This window comes from Acartia tonsa, chromosome 7 (assembly GCF_053477335.1).
Source record: "Acartia tonsa isolate MP-2025a chromosome 7, ASM5347733v1, whole genome shotgun sequence".
Taxonomy (NCBI): domain Eukaryota; kingdom Metazoa; phylum Arthropoda; class Copepoda; order Calanoida; family Acartiidae; genus Acartia; species Acartia tonsa.
In genome coordinates this window covers 29340127-29354103 of record NC_137266.1, presented here as the reverse complement: position 1 = coordinate 29354103, position 13977 = coordinate 29340127, and the positions used below count along the sequence as shown (strand labels likewise).

Sequence of the window (13977 nt, the reverse complement as noted above, 5' to 3'; positions counted from 1 at the left end):
GTTTGGAAGTTTGAAGATTTTTTAGCTAGTAGTAAATATTGAGATAGGATGAGGAAACACCGAGGAAACTGTGTACACATTCGGAAATTAAAATATAGTTCGTCCTTAAATGATGTTTTCTTATGGACAGGGAAAGATTTTATTAAACAAAATTTGAAATGTAAAAGATAAAAAAATAGGAAATGGAATTAGATAATTAAAGAAAGACTTATCAATATTACTTAAACCGAAAGAGGATAAAATAGTATGTTTTACTTTTTATATGAACTAGTGGCTGCTCCCCAAGCATCTAGGGGATCTGTATTTGAAAAAATAGCCTGAAACCACACCAAGATAAGTTTTGAATCTTAAAATGAGCGTTAAACCATCCTAGAACCTGTGTTCCTTTATTGGAGAACTCAATCGGTTCAGTTGAAATCAATATCATATTTTACAGACAAAAACCTTACTACTTTATATAATAGGATGGATAGGTTCTGTAATTGCTAGGAGAATCCCGCTGGATTAGAACCCATGCAGGTCATAAAAAATATTATGTTTGTGGTAAAAATCGTGAAAGGTATTTAATAAAATGGATCATTTTAAGATTTTTACTTAAGCCCTAATATGATATTTGTTTTCTTTGATATTTAAATAGTTTTATCAAGATACATATCTCGTTCCTTGCACCCTTTTTCTATTTATGAAGGCCCTAAAACTAATCAGCCGCCAATTTTAATGTTTGGTTTTATTTTCTGCTTTAAAAATGGATTTATTATTAATTGGATCTTACACCAGATTAACATGTAAAACTTGTAGATGGCTAAAATTCCCATCCCCATTACCCCCAACCCTCCCCTTCTACTGGAAATACCAATAAATGCCAGGGGAAATAGCAACCTAAAATGACGATAATTTTTCTCCTGGCATAATATCCACCACGTATATTCTACGAATCTACACCCATTGCTTTAAAATCTAGTAAATCCAACATCCCCACCTCCCTCCCCCTCTCCCTGTTAATGAGACAACTTCTTGTCATTTTTTAAATAGGCCGGTCAGTTGGTTTCCAACATTTTATCTTGTAATATTAATTAACATCTCTATTATAAAAATAACAAAAACATTAATCTCACTAAACATGAGTGACCGTAATTATATCGAAGTAGAACATAGATTCCGTGTAGCAAACATCTGTTTTGCTTTTACACTTCGACATAGAGTGAAAAAGGAGAAAGAATCAAAGAAAACATCAAGTATTTATAAACGAGTTAGTAAGTTATTAAGAAGAAATCGAAACAGTGCTAGTGATTCAAGTTTAAATTCGAGCATATCAACATATCAGCAAAATTTTACTGATAGCCCAAACAGGTAAATATTAGATTATCTTTTCTTAATTTCTCAACTTAAGTTGTTCGCCTATTCTTCGAACAACTCGAAAAGGCAATTCCCCCCCCCCCTAAAAATTACGGTTAATATTTGTTCTCTACATAATTGGTTGGGTTTAAATTATTGAAAACATAATAAATATTATAAATGACTTACAAGTTTTACATAAAATATAATACAAAGTAGAACGATGTCTGTCTGTCCGTCTGTCCGTCTGTCTGTCTGTCCCTTAAGATCTCGGTAACCACTGAACCGATCGGATTCTACTCTTCAGGGTATCTACCTATTGGTCCTGTGGTGGTTTTAAGCTATTTTCTTGGGGGATTGGACACCCCCAACCCCCCCCAAAAACCAAAAAATCCCCCCCATTTTTTTTTTTTTTTTTTTTTTTGAAGGAGATTTCCATGGTCCTTTACGATTTTCGCCATAATTTTTTTTTATCACCTCTTGGGGCAAAGTCCCTAGAGGCTAGGGGCGAAGCCGCTAGTTTTACATAAAATAGTATTTGTCTTAATATCGATATATCTCTATTATATGAAACAATTTCATTTAACCAATAGGACTTATTAACAAATGCACAATAAATAGTAATTTGCTCAAAAAATTAACATTGTTTAGTTTTAAGTACATGTTGTCATTCTTTTATGTAATGCTAGCGGCTTCGGCCCTAGCATCTAGGGGCTTTGTATTAAAGGGTTTAGAGAAAGATCAGTGAAATAGCCTAAATTCATCCAAAGACATATGTAAAGCTTTTCTAAAATGGAGAACTCATTCGATTGAGTAGTTTCCGAGATCTTTAGCTTTAGACAAAAATAACCTTACTACTTTATATCATAGGATAGTATTGAAAAATTATTAAATTGTCTTTTTTTTATTTATTTAGATTTACCATGGACCAGTCAAATTATGCAGATCCAGAAAATGAATTAGAAGTTTTAGCCCTTGGATATCCGCTGGTGTAACTGCATTCATTTCAAAGTAACCAACTTATCATTATCTATAAATAAATTGTGTATCTGTTTCTTAACGTCAGATAATTTTAAACATATTGTAACTGTTGACATAATATTTATTTATATGTATTCTGTACATGCGTTCTTAAAAGATTATAAAAGTAACACGTTTTTTCTCCTTACTAAAGCATTGCTACTCTATATTTTTGTGTGTTAGTGAATATAAGCAAATTACGAACTTGCGGAACACCTACATTTGGTAATTCTAATAATGTCCTATTGATTTTTAAAATTTAAGGAACTTTCCTCAATTAATTCGTGACACGAAAATAAACCCGGTATGACATAATATCATCAATTCATTATTGTATTATGAGATTCGCTATTTAAAATGTTGTTATCCTTGTTAATATACATAAAATGTTTAAAATTCAAATAGATTGAAGTTGGCATAAAAAATGTTAGGTTCAAGAATCATATTATCCTTGTTAGAGTACATAAAATGTTTAAAATTTTAAATAGATTGAAGTTGGCATAAAAAATGTTAGATTCAAGAATCATATGTCTAAAACTGATGGAATTGCCAAAATAAAACATTCTGTACTGTAAGGGAAAGGAATAATCATTTATTGCATCGCATTATTGACAGCTTTCTGCGGGTAGTAAAATGAAAAGTCCAAGCTTTGTTAACTGGTATTAATTATATTACTTTTATTTTATTGGTGAAAAAAATTGTTGAATATGATACTATACAATATACATGTATAACAGACAAGACGAGTAGTCAGTTCGTTTCAGTGTAGATACATTTTCTTAATTCATAATCCATACAAGGATGACAACATCCTTAAAATCGAAGCTCTGAAACGGTAGGAAAAACGAGCATTTATACTTGTAGTGGGTCGGAACTGAAAAATCAGAACATAAATGATAAATGTCGAATCAAAATTTTAATTGAATTTTGTTTAAAAACTGCTAAAATACAGGATTATGTTTTAGGACATACTTACGTTTTTAGGAGTTGATTATAGAGATGCTTCGCTTATAACATTGTACTTTGTGCTAGGAATCAGTATACCAAAAATCAAATTAATCGGATGATTTTATCACATATAAATTTGTTGTAAAAAGAGGTTAAAAATCAATATGTTTAAAATGAACGTACGGACATTCTGGTGACGATTATAGAGTTGCTACTATTTGTAAATCGTAACTAACTACTACAGGAATCACCATGTAAAGTTTGAAATCTATAGGACAATTCTAACATGCCTAAATCAACGAAAAAAGCTATCCATTACAGACGTACGGACGGACAAACGGATATATGGACGGACGGACGCATCGACCCTAATTATAGAAAAGCCTCGCTTTTAAAAATCATAAATAAGTAGCGAAGCACAAAAATTCAGTCCTTTGGAGCTAACAAAACTGGAATTAAACCTATACTTTTCACATTTATCATTCTCAGAAAGTTGTCTTTAATACCATGCAATAATTAACTATTAAAGCATATTTTCCTATCATTACATCCCTGTAAAGTTCAGTATGATGAATAGGGCTAGTGACTCCAGAAAGAGAAGGAAAAAATAAAACAAGAATAACATCTTCCATAAAAACAAGGCTAAAATGTACTTAAGAAACATACAAGTTATAGTAATAAATTAAGTCTTAATTTTTTACCATTATCACCCCCCCCCGCCGCCTCCTTTCATGCCTCAAGACCACAGGGGTTCTGCTTTTTAAAAAGATGTCTTGAGGGCAAGGAATAGCATAAAACCACCCCAAAAAAAATATATATTACTTGAGAATAACAACCAAATAAGAACAGACATTTATGAGAATTTTTTCTTTAAAATTGATTTTTCATTCAGTACGTAAAACAGTGTTCAATTTCAGAATACTTTCAGGGCAATACAAAACGTTTTCCTAACTAATTTCATCTGATTCAAAAACGGTGTTTAAGCCTATTGATTCTGATAGGCAGTTGGATAGAATGTATTTTTCTCTATTTATGCCAATATATTTATATTCCTATCTAATATTCCCAAGGTGCTAAACTTACATACTGACGGACTTTGCGTATAGAAAAGATTTGGTATTTAAAAAGCAAGGGAGCGAGAAACAGATTTGGAGTAGGGTCGGGAAGGAGGGGATTGCGATGCAAAAATAAATCTTAACATCAACACAAATCACAAACCAAGTTGAAAAATTTTGAAACCCCAATCTTTTCATAATTACTATATATAGCTTAAAACCTGACGATGAGATAAAAGACCCAATAAATCTAGATTTAATTTGAAAGACCAAGTTCCAATATACATTTTAAAGATTAGCAGTTTATTATTGAATTGTGATTTGGGCTACATTATACTAGCCACTAACTCTATTTCTTTACCACCCCCCTTTCCCCCCCCCCCCACATCTTCCATACCACTTATATTTATATCTAGCACCACAGTTTTATAAAAAGCTGCAACTACATCTTACAGACGAATTTCAGATCCTGCATTTTTCTTCACAAACTTTTGATTAACAACCTAACAAGTCTAGGAATAACATCTTACGTTTTCTACACTTACATTTTTTCATTTTTTAATTTTGAATTCAACAAGTGTCTTTTTTTTTGATGAAATGTGGTTCAAATATTTTCCATTTTCCTCTAAAGTTTCCTCAACCCCTCCCCTCCCCCAATGATTTTGAAACAAATGAAAATAAATGTTTTTTTCTCTCTGGATTATTGAATACACAAACGTTTTTTGGGACCTTTTGATGGTTAAAATAGAAATTATCCCCCCCTCCTAAGTTATTATAAAAGATACTTGTTTTATATAAAACTAGCGGCTACGCCCCTAGAAGCCTCTAGGGGCACTTAAGGGGGAAAAGTCGACCTAAACCCATATTAAATTTGCGTTTCAAAAGAATAAAAAAAAATTTTTTTGGAGGAGGGGGGTGAAGACACCCTCCCCAAAAATAGTTTAAAACCTTCCCAGGACCTATAAGAAGCTTCACTGTAAAGGAGAACAATATCGGTTCAGCGGTTAGTGAGATCCCTCGGGACAGACAAAAAACGCTTACTACTTTATATAATAGGATAGATATGAATATTTAATTTATTTCCTTGGTTAGTTTATAGAGAAAGCTAGCTGCTGAAATCCGGTGTTCTTTGATTTAAGAATAAAAAAAATATTTGGTTGCCAAAGAAAAGTTGATTTTGACTGAAGACTTTATTTTCTAAGAGAAATGCAGTCAGTCAGAGAAACTCATGGATAAAGGGGAAATTGATAGAGCTTAATACTGAAATTTCAAACTCAAATAACTTTAAAGGTGTCGTGCTCGAGTCTGGACCACAATGCTTTATATTAGACTAGCGGCTACGCCCCTAGAGGCCTCTAGGGGCACTTGAGGAGGAAAGGTTGTCCCCCCCCTTATTTTTAATTTAGTTAAAAAAATTAAAGGAAAAAAAATTTCGGGGGGGGATTTTTCATTTTTTGGGGGGGTTGGGGGTGTCCCACCCCCCAAGAAAATAGATATAAACCTTCCCGGGACCTATGAGAGGCTACCCTGTTAAGGAGAACCCGAACGGTTCAGCGGTTAGCGAGATCCTTCGGTACAGACACACAGACACACAAACAGACATACATCGTTCTACTTTGTATTATAGATACGTTAAAAATGTTATATTATAGATACTTAACCAATTGTGAAATGTCTTGGCCCGTAGAAGGCGCAACGCATTTCCATTTACAGTTAGGACTTCTAGAAAAGTGTCGCACAATTAAAGGTTTGGTTGTCTGGATTTTACTTAATCTAATATCCTATAGTAGGCAACAATCATCGCATCCCATGACAAGCATATTATTCTTTTGGGTTATCTAGATGTTACACCAACGAGGTAATTAACAGGTAGAATATAAAGGTAAGTCAAAAGTAATATATTCCTTCCTTTAACCGTGTAATAAAAACTAAAGAGGTCATTTGAAAGTTTTAATTGATTAAAAACTAGAATTTATTAAAGCGAAGATTTTTATACTGAGGGCCTGAAAGTCCGTCCATACGTATCGGTTGGCTACTTTTATTAATTTAGGCATGCTAAAATTGTCAAATCGATTTCAAACTTTGGATGATAATTCCTGTAACAGTTAGGTATGATTTAGAAAGCGTGGGAACTCTACAAATGCTACCATAAAGTCCGTACGCCCATCCGAATAGAGGGGTCGATGGTATATGGCTACATAGAACTATGGCAAAGACCTACTAACATATTCATATTGGTCAAGAAATTTGACAGCTTGGACCCTAAAATGGCCGAGTTTTATACAGGATTTTTCATTATTAAAAACAATGCCCTAACTATAAAATTTAACATAAATTTGTGTTTTTCCTCAATAAATAATGGATATATCTTAAAATTAATGAAGGAAACAAATCAATTTTAGCATTGTCAAAAAAATATAAAAACTGTAAAAATTTGGACTTTCAGTAAAATATTTTCACTTCAAGCTGCTAACAATACATTCATTTCGGAAAGTAGATATCAATGCCAATTTTTAAAAATAGCAATATTAAGGTTCAAATTAAAATCAATATAGGTTTAATTTGTTTTTGAAATATTTTCCTTTTGAGGGGGCTTTTAAATGTTTTTCCCAGTAAAAGATAGATAACTTTCTTCCTTTCCCCTTTCCGAAATATTAGAACTGTCCGTAGCTCCTACGTAGCTTCTGCGCATGTCTATTTATATGTTATATTTAGTAGAGAAGCTACTCTATAATTCACTTTGTCTATCAGTAAGTCCGGATTTTTTTCCAATGAGTTTGCAAATAAAAATTAATCTGTATTTGACTTTGATAAAAGGATTTTACATCCAATTAAATATATGTAAATCATTGCAGCTCTTTTATGACTCTATACATGCCCTTCTCTTCTTTTTACATCAGCAACCAAATGAATGTAATTATTTTCAATTCCTGAAAATCATAAAAATCTGTACATTGCTATAATTTCAATATTTTATTCATTAAATCAATTGATTTTAGAAAGACATATTTTTTTAAATGCTGCTACACTTGATATTATCATCCTTGTTATAATGTTCTATAGTATTTGAATAAAAGGATTATTATTTTTTGTCAACACTTTTTTAGCTAGCTTTGTAATAATTATGTTTAAATTCTGTTAAATTTACTGATAATTATCATCTAATAATTTATCGCTTATTTTCAAGGTCTTACTGTTCTAATTATATATATATTATTATGTTTAATAAGAAATTTCCGACATTCATCTCAGTTTATTTTTTTTTTAAATTAGCTATCTTTGAAATATATATTCAAATAAAATAACACAGTACAAATAATAATAAAACAGGGTTTGCTTACAAAACACAAACAAATTAATGGAAACACTTTTGAAAAGATAGCATTGATTTTAAATGATAAATATGCTCAAAATTTTTTACAAAAACTAGGCAAAACATTTTTTTGTCGTTGATAACAATATCTTATTCTTATACTCTTATTTACAAATAGTTTTACACTAAAATCTTTTGATTTAATTGTTTTAACTCTTGTACAATTGGGCAGATGACTTTAATTTATAATAAAGGTCCCACAAATCCTTATAGCAATAAGTTGGTGATTTTGATTATTTCTTCAAACCTTATTCCAATGACAGCATATGAGCTTTCTAGCAGCTAAGTGAGAAAGCAAAATTTCTATCGATAAATAACCTTCTGCAGAGCTTTAGGTCTTTGCTTAAGGAATGTTTGTAGCTATCTGTTTATACATCTATACTCTAAATTTATTATCCGAATCATGTAAATTCTGAACTTTTATAAAATCAACTTTTGATTGTTCATTTTGTTTGCTATACCGTTTAATTTCAAAGTTTTGCTTTAATGAATGTTGTCATCCTTGTTAACGGTTAAATGTAGAACAAATACGTCCTTTTGGATAGGTTACACTAAATTATAAAATTAACAGGATGGTGTGTCTGTGTGTGTTTGTAGCAAAGTATCTCTAACCGCTGAGCCGATATGGTTCTTCTTTACAGTGAAGCTTAATGTCTATAGCTATTATGTGAGAGTAACTCCATCCTCCAAAGAAATTTGCCTCTAACCTTATCACCCCAAAAAATATTTGGTTGTCAAGAGATAATTGAACATATGCTTGTTATATAGTAGCCGCGATTATAACCTGTTTTAATTTAGTATTAAAATTTTGGAAAATTAAAATATTGTTTTGTTGAATAAAGTTGTGTTTTATTTAAACTTGTTCAACTTTTTATAAATCTCTATATAAAAGATATCTTTATAGTAGAAGGCACAGTCAATAGATAAATATTCTAAAAATTATTTCATTGGAAAAAAGTCTTCTAAATTATATTATTTAATGTACAAAAAGACACTCAAGTGTTGAATTTTATTAATCTACCAGTGGCTACCTCTAGCATATAGAAACTCTTTGTTCGAAGGGGTCAAAACCCCTTACTACCTTATAGTATAGATATATTTACAAGCCTTTCTTACCCCCTTTTAAAAAAATCTTTAAAGGTTAGCTGAAAACCAGGTTTTTATTTGTAGAAAATAATCAATACATTAAAATTATAGCAAAGATGTATAATCAGACAACTACCAGGATTCCCCTGTTAAACTGACTTTTTTTCCCTATGAAAGCTTTATGCTTGCCTATATTTTGACCTATTTGGCCTCTTATGAAAATGTTGTCTTGGATGATATAATTTTGGTAACTCTCACTTAGAAGAAAGACTAAACTTGAATATATTTATCATGGGTTAAAAGTGTTTTTGTTTGTTTTTAATAATTCTAATCTATCTCTATGGAAAAGAAAATAGAGAAATAAACAGTCCTTCTGATTAATAATTGGACCACATAACCCCTCCCCCTTCCCCCTTCCCCCGAAATTAAAAAGTTTACTTCTATTTCTCTTTCAGTTTAATCAGTTTTAATCTTATGATTGTACATTTCTATATGTGTAGAAAGCTGGATATAATACGATGCTAGACATAGTTTTTTTCGTATGGATGAGAACCGGTTCCTATCCACCTGATTCGAATGAATACGAGAAAAACTATTATTTTCAATAAAATACAATTTCTTCAGTAGAGGGTGGGGGGATTGATGGTTAATCCTATGTCGATTGGGTATTGTATAAAAATTTGCATATTTGTATTTGTGTCATGTATACACACTGAATAAACAGGAAGTCTAGCAAGAATAAAAGGTATACACCATGTGAAAAAAATTATATCTTTCATTCAACATAAGAATAAAGTCATTAAAATAGGGGCTGTTTCCCCCTAAATACATAGTTGAGCATAGAATCCCCGCATAATAATTTTGAAATGAATTAAAATAAGGGAAGGGGGTTCGTATGTTTTTTTTTACTTCATTTCAATTTTTTATGACTATGGCTCTCCGAGAAGGTAAGGAACTGAAAAAATGTTTCCAATCTATTATAGATGGCGCGAAAGCAAAAAAATCGAAAATACTTCTTTTCCATTTATTTTAATTATCTATTTATGAAAAAAATGGATAATGCCTTATCCCTTATTTCTATTATCTTTTGTATTCATTCGACTTTTCTTTTAACCTACCATTCTTTTTCTTCCTCTATTGTTTAAAAGTGGCTCCGCACCTTACCTTTGATGCATTAATCAAATACTAGTGGCTGCACCCCTAGCATCTAGGGGCTCTATGTTCGAAGGGATACGAAAGGGCAGTAAAATAGCCTAAAACCATACCCAAATTTTTTTATGAAAATAAAATAGCCTAAAACCATCCCAGGACTTATAAGAAGCTTTACTGTAAAGGAGAACTATATCGGTTCAGCGGTTAGCGTTATCCTTATAATAAAGTAACAGATGAAGTAACACCACCCTCCCAAGAGAAATCACAAAAAAAAAATTTTTTAATTTTGACGCAACATAGAAATTATTTCTCAAATTATATATTTGAATTGTAAAAACAAACATTTAAAGTGCCACTAGAGGCCTCTAGGGGCGTAGCCGCAAGTCCTTCGCTACAGACAAAAAAAGCTTAGTACTTTATATTTAATAGAAATATGTATGTAATTAAAATCTGTAATAACATGATCTATTTAAAGTAAAGGACTGGACGGATCTTTAAAAGAAGCTTAGCATTAGTAGTCTCTGGCAGTTAATAGCCCATTTTCTGTCAGCCGTACTAGTTAAAATTGTCCCTAAATAGCCACCCCACCCCCCCCCCCCCCTCCACAAACATTTGTCTTAATTGCTATCATTCTTTCTGTAACTATTTTTCTATTATCAACCTTTTTTCTTAGATTTCCTGGATCTGTCAAAAACTTTTTGCAAGATACCTTCAACTGAAAATGGACCAGAATAATTCTGTGTGTGGTTCATAACAACGTAGGGCAGTACTACTTCATAGTAGATGCTAATTTGCTAAAGTACTAACATCGCAAACATTGCGACAACCTAGCTTTTAATTGCAATTCTTTTGTCTGGAAGCACTATCTGTGGATGCTAATAAGTTGCGCCTGTTTTGGGCCAAGATATAACCCCTACTCTTACCAGTAGTGTAGTTCATTTGACATATTATGATGCAGTTTGTGTCAAAATTCGAACATATCTCACCATCAACGACGAGAGTTGCTGTATGTAAAGGTTAAAGCTATTTTTTGAAAAATTTTATGTGTTGTTGTTTGAAGGGAGGTTTGTTGTCCAATCGTCGTTTAGAGGGATCACATTAAACTTTTTCAATTTTGCTTTGTTCAGTAAAACTCGTTGTCTCGCCGCCTTCCATTAATTGTTTATCAAGCAACCAAGCTACTCTGTGAGTTGTTTAATACTAACGGCTATGTCCCTAGAGGCCTTCAAGGTTGATTTCTCTTGGGAGGATGGTGGTACCTTGGACGCTTTACAAAAACAAGCAATTGGGTCTGAAATAATATAAAATTGAAAATTAACCATTGTCTTTTAACCAGAGGGGCATTTAATCATTTATTGAGATAAGGGTGTACAAAGACACCATAAGCTTGCAACCCTTAAAAATTAAGTGCACGCAGCTGATCTATAGAGTTTCATCCTTGTTTTGCAAAAGTAAAAACAAAGTCGCACATACACAAATACATACATAGTTTATATATTTGTACCATTATCCGAGAGAGGGAGGAGACATTGGACTGTTTATTGCACTAGTCTCCAAAAATCTTAAAATAAAGTTTTCTTATTCGTTGGCTTTACAACTTTGGGGAATTTTTAAAAACTTTGGCTTTTGATTAATTGGTTCATTAAGTTCAGTGTTTAAATGTTTAAAACACTATTTGTAATCTACAGAAAGGGTAATTTTGTGTATTATCACTGGTGATGTACATCAATTTATCGGCCAATGTCTTATTCAATTAAATCTCTGACTATAATTCATACAATATAATCATAGCACAATGATAAAGTAAAAACTCTTTTTATTCTGTTATTAAAGTAAAAGAATAGAGGGGACTAGGTGTAACTTTCCCTACATGACAAGGACCCTGTCCTAATTTTGTAATTGGCTGACTTCAGGTCCATACAAGAGAACCACAGGCGAAAAATCTGCTAAATGTTTTGAAAATTATTATTTTTTTTAATTTGACAATAACCCAAAAAGGACATGGATGATTTGCCACAATTTCAATCCTTCAGGGAAAAAGTGACCAAAACAATGAAAATGACTAACAGCCTAATTGAGAAAGTTTAATGAAATTCACTTTTGTCTGTGCTAGCTAAAAGGTGTTTCCAATTTGGTGTCTTTAATATCTATCTATATTCTATATAACAGTACATTTATTATTCTATTATTCTTCCCTTACCATAAAAAGATTTGGTATGAATAGAAATAAAAGGTAAAGCGAGATACTGGCAAATTCAAACTATGCACATACTTCCTTTTTTTGGCTGCCTGCAATTCTCTTCAAATTTTGTACAGTTTTTAAAATTGGTTATTTCTATTATCATGGTATGTCCGTTCGTAAATTTTATCAATAGATTTGAATATTATATAAAAATTGATGTCAATTTATGATATAAAAAGTACATCCTATATATTACACATATAACATAAAATAATAATAATGATATAATAGGCCTGCTAGAAAGGCAAAGATAAAGGGATATTTTTAAGAATCGGCAGTTTAACCCAAAGTGGAGTGGTTTTTTCTAATTTATTTACAAAATGCTTAATCCCCCCCCACGAAGAAAAAACCCCTCAATTTACCCCCCCCCCTCAAAAAATAAAAAGCTTATAAGTCCCTTTCTAACTTTCCTCCTCTATTTTTTAACTTTATTCATTATAGTACAATAAGATAAATACTGCACTTTTTAAATTGTCATGTAATTCTTATTTTTGATAGCAAACTTTTCTTCAGTTTAGGTCAGCTAGTCCATACGCTCGTCATGTAAAGTGTTCTCATCTTAAATTAAATTAAGACATGTCAGAAATGTCGTAACGATGTTAAACCTAGCATATAGCAAAGCAACCAAAAAATCATTACCAGAAAACATTTAGTGTGAGAGAAAAAAGCTTTTTAGATATTTGAGAAAAATTATCAAATAGAATAAATCTTGGGTATAGTCCTTTTCTTGACAACGCCTCTTAAGGGGCGTTTTGTCGCATTTTCACAGTACCTTGTCCATTCTTTCTAGCCCCTAACCTAACATAATCTAAAATAACCTAATAAAAGCTACTATGAAATTACGATTAAACGCCCCTTAAGAGACGTTGTCACGAAAGGGACTATACCCGAGATTTCTTGTACTTAATAATTTTCTCAAATATCTAAAAAGCTTTATTTCTCACACACCAAATGTTTTCTAGTAATGATTTTGGGGTTGCTTCGCTTTATGCTAGGTTTCTAGAATTATATGACAAATAAAAAGGTACAGTATTGATCATAACAAGTCATATGTTTTCTACATATCTAATCCTCACATAACCTCATTTTCTGTATCGCTAAGTTTGAAAGGTTATTTTTAGTTTCAAGATGAATATGAAAATGAATTAGTATAGATGTAGAGGGAGATAAAAAATTCGAAAAATAAATAAAAAAAATTCTTTTCTACCAAAATTCTGTAGTGTTATGTATCTTACTTTTGAAAAAACCCTTAATCAACCCCTTGGGATTTTATAAACTGTCTTGTTGTTAGGGATCTTAAGAGATTATACAATTGATGATAAATTGATTTACACCCTCAATTACGATAAACAAAACTAGCTCTTCTGTGAATTTTAAATAAAAGTAATAAACGTTTTTAATGCAACGAATGAGAGACCGTATTTTTAAAACTTTAGTAGCAGGTATTATTTACCTTACCTCGAAAGGGCGGGATACGCTTTCCATTTTTAAGGGATCATTTAAAGAATCTAGAGCATCATCCGCTTGTGAGGGGATGCGATACTCTAAAACCTAAGGATATTAGGATCCAAAATATACCAACCCTTTGATTGCACGACCTTTGTCTGAGAAGTCCTAACTGGCATGTACAGCATGACCCTCAAAAAAGTATTTTTAAGCATCTGCAGCCCTTATTTCTCAATGAATTATAAAAAAATGCATATGTCCTTGTTCTCCATAGTATTCCACATAAGTAGATATAAAAATATTTTTTTTACCTCCATTAA

General features: G+C 31.7%; 1 protein-coding gene across 1 annotated transcript; it reads left to right on the top strand.

Annotated features, from left to right (window-relative positions):
• Positions 1–1041: 1041 nt before the first annotated feature.
• Positions 1042–2486, top strand: LOC145324257 (uncharacterized). Its single transcript, XM_080166879.1, has 2 exons — positions 1042–1350; positions 2252–2486. The coding sequence occupies exons 1-2, from the start codon at positions 1121–1123 to the stop codon at positions 2328–2330; spliced, it is 309 nt and encodes a 102-aa protein (XP_080023005.1). The 5' UTR covers positions 1042–1120; the 3' UTR covers positions 2331–2486.
• Positions 2487–13977: the final 11491 nt, after the last annotated feature.

Excerpts from the sequence above, each read along its gene's own strand:
- LOC145324257 (XM_080166879.1), top strand. The coding sequence starts at position 1,121 with ATGAGTGACCGTAATTATATCGAAGTAGAACATAGATTCCGTGTAGCA. Across the intron at positions 1,351-2,251 it reads TTTACTGATAGCCCAAACAG|ATTTACCATGGACCAGTCAA; the intron begins GTAAATATTAGA and ends TTATTTATTTAG.